Raw genomic sequence first — 6,000 nt, 5'->3', positions numbered from 1 at the left:
CACAGCCCAGGGTACCCTGGTGTCCCTCCAAGGCTGGGGATGCTCCAACTGGCTGGGAGATGAGGTGGCCCTGGGCTGGGGGAGGCCCCTTGGGTGAGCAGAGAGGCTGAGAGGTGCCACCAGCACGGGGGGACCGGGAGGCATCGGGTTATGGCAGTCAGAAGGCACCACACAGGCTGAGCCTGGCCCCGGGCATCCCTGCTGGGCTGGCACTGGGGGAGCTGGGCTGGCACTGGGACACACAGGCCAGGTCCCATTGAGGGTGTCCCGGGGGCACTGGGAAGCCCCTGCCCCACATTCCCATCCTGGAGCCACATTCCAGCACTGGGAGAGGGCAGAAACCAGTGGCTGCCCCTGGAGGCCCCAGCAGGGCTGTGGGGTGGGGGGGCACAGCACTGGCCCCATGGCTGGGACAGAGGGACAGGCAGGGTGGGCAGCAATTGGCCCAGCTGGTCACCACCAAACTGCCCAAGCAGCCAGGGAGCGGGGCAGAGCGGGAATTTGGGGCTGGGACACAGCAGGTGATGGGGACAGCAGCGCCCTGGGCTCGTGGCCTTTGTGCCCCCCACTCCTGCCTCCCCCAGCATCACCCAGCGTGGGCCAACACCCCAAAATCCATGGGGTGACCCAGCACTCACCTCCAAAATTGTGCAACTGAGCGCAGCAAAGGCTGGGGGAGGCCCTTGGGGATCCCTCACCCACCACCTCCCTGCTGGGCTCCGGGGGGAAATGGGATCTCTCCCTTTTCCCAGCCCCTTCCCGGCAGGACCCACAGCCTCCTCACACCCTGAGCTGTGACCCCATCCCCTCATCCCCTCTGCCCCGTGCGCGCCGGCGGCTGGGGGGCCACGCGTGTGCTGCTGCCTGCCCTGGGACACCCGGTGGGGAAAGGGCGAGAACTGAAAGAGGCCCCCCCGGAGGTGCCTTTGGACGGGGTGAGGACGTGAGATGTGCGGAAGAAGGAGCCGAACGCGGGTGTCCGGCCCCGGGGAAGCGTGGTGGCGCGGCGTGGCACGGCGTGGCGTGGCGTGGCACAGCGTGGCAGCCCCTCCCTCCCGCCCCGTCCCCGCTGCCCCTGCGTTAAGCGATCTCCTTGATCCTGCGGATGTAGTTGTGGAGCTCCTCGGGGTCCTGCAGCCCCATGTCCTGGCACACCCATTCCAAGTCCTCCTCATCGGCGATGGGGATGGAGTTGTAGGCCAGCTCATCTGAGGGCATGGTGGCGAAGGTGGTGAACTTCACCCGCTTCCGTTTGGAGGTGGGTGAGTTGAGCGGGTCCTCGCTCTGGTCCCGCGTGGAGCCCCCCGAGGAGCCGTCCCCACGCCCGTGCACCTGGCTCTGCACACTGGTCTGCGAGCTCCCGCTGCTGTGGTGGTCCCCGTGGCAGCAGGTCTGCACGTTTTCCAGCGGGTTCCCCGGGCTCTCGGGCTGTGGGGAGAGGTCATTGTGAGCCCGCAAGGGCTGCCCATTGCCCAGGAAGACCCAGTGGTGGGAGTGGTCCATGTTGGTCTGGCCTTCTGGCGGGATGCGCTTGTGCCGGTACTTCAGCACAAAGACGATGCAGTTGATGAGGAAGACCAAGATGGCCAGGCAGAAGACGCCCAGCAGGGCGTACATCCCGATCTCCAGGTCCGTCAGCCCCCGCGTCACCTGCACGAAGCCGGTGGGGATGGTGGGGAAGTCCTCGGTGGGGTGAGACGCGCTGGACATCCGGCTGTCCTGGCTCGGGTCCGCTTTCCTGTCCACCTCTGCCCGCAGGGTGGTGCTGGCCCCGGCCTCCCCCAGCCCTGGCCTGCTGGACACGTGGTCGTAGTCGTAGGTGGGGTCCTCCTCGGACCCGAAGTGGACGCGCACGGTGGCCAAGGCCGTGAAGAGGACGCTCTTGCGCTTGGTCTTCTGGCAGCTCTCGCAGATGACCAGCTCCGCCCGCAGCAGCTCCCCCGCGCCCTCGCTCTCCGCCACCACCAAGGGAAACGCCCGGTCCTGCGTCACCGACACCACCTTCTCGTCCAGGCTGCTCACCACCAGGTTGTAGTCCTTGGGGTCGTACAGGGACAGGGGGGCTGTGGTGCCGTCGCTGTAGGAAATCCACAGGCTCAGCAGCGCTTCCTGAGGGACCAACACAGGCACCGGTTGCCCAGCAGGAGGCCAGTCTCACCTGCACCTCTTTGTCCATCCCCCATCCACCTCTGCGCCCAATTCACCCTTTATCCCTCCATAATCTATCGTGTTCCAACCATCCCCTGTTTTTTCTCCTCAGCCTGTTCTTCTCTCCACATTTCCTGTGCTTGCCCAGGCTCTACCCAAATCCCAGATCTGGCTACCAGAGCTGGGCCAGGAGCTGTACAGGATTCCATCCCTCCTCTGTCCCCACAGTTGTGTCCCCTCCCCAGGCTTGGATCACAGGTGTCTGTGAAGGTTTCTGGGGTGTTTTGGGGTCACCAGGGTGACACGAGGACAGGGGGTGCTGTGAGGGCTGGAGTGTGGGCAGGATTTGGGAGGAGGGGGTTGTACCCCAAGTTCCCCCCCAAGCCTGGTTGCCTCCCCGGCCTCACCTGCTTGAAGAAGCTCAGGGTTTGCTGCACGGACGTGCGGGCGATGATGGTGTGGCTGTTGCCAGGGCTGGGGTGGAGGGACAGCGAGAGGCTGGAGACCACCTGAGCCTTCAGGTCTGTGATGCTGACCTTCTCCTCTGCCACTGTCACCAGTGTCTCACCCAGCACCGCCTCCACCAGCGGGGACACCACCTGCAGGGGACAAGGTCCCTGTCACCGCCTGCCAGCCCAGCCAGGCTGGCAGAGGGGGGAAAGGTGGCCAGGGGTACCTTGAAGAGGGTGGTCCCTGGCTCCCGCCCGGCCAGCGTGGAGCTATCCACCATGTGGGCCACCCGCGGGTCGTCCACGCGCATGAAGTCGCTGACCAGGTCGGTGACCTCCACCAGCCAGTCCGGCCCCAGCATGGTGACCACCTGGCCCGTGCCCTCGGCCGCCGTGGTGTGGAACTGGGTGAAGACCTGCAGCGTGGAGTGCTGGTACTGCAGGGCACAGCCCCGGCTCTGCTTCCGCTCATCCTCGTCCTCCTCGTGCTCGCTGTCCCGCACCGACCTGCGGGACAGACGGATGGACGGACGGATGGATGCACGGACAGGGCAGTGGGTGGGAAGTGTTGTCAAGCTCCCCACACCATGGCTCCTCAGCCCCCCTCAGGAAAGGTGGCCAATAAGGGAAAAACGCGATGTCACCAAAAAATTGTGGCTCCTGGGCAAAAGATGCCTGTTGTCCATGAGGGATTCCGGGGATTTAGTAGGATGTGGTAACAGCAGGGTCACCAGCATTCAGTCCACTCAACAAATGAGAGGACAAGGTATCTCTGCTTGGTATGGATACCTGGAGGTCTCTAGACTTCAAAAAAGGGACTTGGGATCTTGGCTGTTCCAGAGAACATTTGACCACTGCCAAGGAGGGGTGTTCTCCACCAGCCTCACTGTGCAATTTATTCCTTCCCCCCCATAACCTGTGTCCATGACTTCTCCCCTTTCCACCGAAGACCCCTAAGATGCCTCTGTCCCCACCACCTTTAAAACCTCCTCATGAAGTAGCTGAGCAAGACAATTAACCCGTGACCACCACCTCCACCTTGCCTTCTCCAGGCTGGCCAGTGCAGCTCCTCAGCACCCACCTCCTGTCTGGCAGGATGGGCACCCTCCAGCCCTTGACCTGGCTCAGCCGGGCATCCGAGAGCTCGATGTGCAGGGGCAGTTTGGGCACCCACACCGTCATCTCCAGCGGGGCCGACAGGTGCTCGTAGGTGAAGGTGACCCGGGCGCTCATGGAGCCCCGCGACTCCTTCCCGCTGACGAAGACATAGTCACAGCTGCTGGACACCTGTGGGACAAGAGAGGATGGGAATGGTCCTGTAGGCATGGCAGAGATCCTGGCAGGAGGCTGGAAGAGCAGAATGTCACCCGGCATGAATCCAGTTCATGCTGGTCCCTGGAGCAGGGATGCTCCCTCCTCCTGGAGATCCTGCTCAGAGGGAGGTCCACACCCCGTGTCCACCATGCAAAGTGTGCCCTCACTCTCTCACCACACCAAGAACCTCCACTTGGTGCCTCAGTTTCTCTTTGGCCTCCACACTGAATTGTCCCTGAGCTAGAGGCACCCATGGGTTCTTCCCAGAGGTTGCAAATTGCTCAACCTGGAAATTTGCCCCAAAATCTCCTCCAGAGGAGGCAGCAAGCATAGACTCTTCTCATGCCTGTCCCCACCAGTGCCTTGTTCCCATCCCTCCTGTTCACCCCAGGGCAAGATTCCTGTGGTCTGAATGAATCCTTCTGTTCCTTTTCTCGCTCCTCCTCCTATTAATTCCCACTTATTCAAATGCCATTAGTGAAATTCACTATAAAACAAATCCATCCTGCGGGGGGTCACTCATTACCGCCCGCCTGAGCCAATTAAAGAGCTCAGGGGACACCAGGCCAGCATCTCCCAGGGTTTGAGCTCAGCTCCTTCCCAGCCAGAGTGGCAGAAGACAACCAGAAGGGGTGTCCAACCTCTCATCTACAGCAGCCCCAAGGCCCAACCCCAATCCCCTGTCAGGGATTGCATCTGATTTTTTGGATGCTGGAGAAGAACAAAACCCATTTGCTCAGCCAGCAGCACTGAGCACCTCAACAGCACAGAAGAGCTGATTTCCAGCAGTCAGGAATCCCTGGATTTTCTGATGGCTGATAAAGGGCTGAGGCCAGGCTGCAGGTGGCTGACAGTGGAGGTGACAGCATCCCTGTCTATCTCCCAGCCTATTCCAGGAGCACCTCTGGGCAACCAGATGCAGGAACTCTGTATTTCTGAGCCCACAGCAGGGTTTGACTTCTACAACAGCTCCAGGAGCCCGATGCATGGTGCCCATGGTCCCCTGGAGGTGTGGAGGAGGCAGAGCCCTGGACCTGGGCTCCTGGGGACGCCCCTGAGCACAGGAGGGAAGGGCGATGCAGGAGGGTTTGTTCCTTGTCTTCCTATCAGAGGTACCAGCTCAGCAAGTCTGACAAGACAATCTCATCCGTGGCGAGGCAGTGCCTGAATAAAGATGAGCTCCCAGGTGAATCCTGCAGCAGAGGATCTCCGGATATTGTGCCATTTATCACAATAAACACGATGGGCTCTGCTTGCATTACCTTGGCTAATAAACCCCCGGCACCTCCTTCTGGGCACCACTTGTTCTGCAGCCGGGAGGGGGTTGAAACTATGACAACAAAAAATCCCTGCACACCAGGCCTGTCCCGAAGATGGAGTGACTGCAGATTAGCTCGGAAATGAAGCTTGTTCAGGGAAACTTCCCGGATTTACGGCGAGGTGTCAGGAACAGAGAGGCTGAGGGCTGCCTGGGCTCCCAGCCAAGGCACCGCTGCCTCCGCTGCTGTGGCCAGGAGTTCCTGGCTTGGCACAGGGACAGGTGGGGGATCAAGGGGACACAGGTTCTCCAGGACCCCCAGGAGTGGGGAGAGCCACCATGGTCGTGGTGGTGGCTGTGGGTGAGCAGGCTCCCTGAGGATTGGTCCTATTGAGCTCCTGGGGATTGTAGTGTGGGGTCCTCAGAAGGGTCACACACAGGTGAGGTTGAGCATCTCCCACTCCCTGTGTGACCCTCCACAGCCCACAAGATCACCACCCATTTTAAAAATAGGGGGTGATATTTCCATACTACCCTGAGTGATGTCGTCCTCCTGTACACCTTTGTCACCCTGTGTCACCACAGAAGGGGTTGAGCATGACAACTCCCACTCATGCTCTCCCACCACATCCTTCAGAGCCACGTCCACACCAAGCCCAGGACAAATTCCACGTTACACAAGAGAGCAACCACCAGGGAGCCACCCTAGAGCGGGGAGAGGCAGCTCCCCAGCCCGCCCTCACGTTAAATTATTTACAGTAACAGATAGCACATCCCACTCCGTAAGCTGTGATTTATGGAGCAGGTTTAGAGCCCTGACACCGCAATCAT

The 6,000-nt window shown here is 61.0% G+C and overlaps 1 protein-coding gene across 1 annotated transcript in view; it reads right to left on the bottom strand.

Annotated features, from left to right (window-relative positions):
- Positions 1–351: 351 nt before the first annotated feature.
- The window catches only part of TMEM132E (transmembrane protein 132E), a 38,145-nt gene continuing 32,496 nt past the window's right edge, over positions 352–6,000 (bottom strand). The window contains exons 7-10 of the mRNA XM_041482746.1: positions 3,679–3,884; positions 2,825–3,104; positions 2,556–2,747; positions 352–2,109 (exon numbers count right to left, since the gene is read on the bottom strand). Of these exons, the coding sequence (XP_041338680.1) occupies positions 1,081–2,109; positions 2,556–2,747; positions 2,825–3,104; positions 3,679–3,884 (1,707 nt within the window). The 3' untranslated portion in view covers positions 352–1,080. The remainder of the gene's footprint in view (positions 2,110–2,555; positions 2,748–2,824; positions 3,105–3,678; positions 3,885–6,000) is intronic.

Source organism: Pyrgilauda ruficollis, unplaced genomic scaffold, assembly GCF_017590135.1.
Source record: "Pyrgilauda ruficollis isolate IOZ18807 unplaced genomic scaffold, ASM1759013v1 scaffold59, whole genome shotgun sequence".
Lineage (NCBI taxonomy): Eukaryota > Metazoa > Chordata > Aves > Passeriformes > Passeridae > Pyrgilauda > Pyrgilauda ruficollis.
This window is presented reverse-complemented; position numbering and strand designations above follow the sequence as displayed.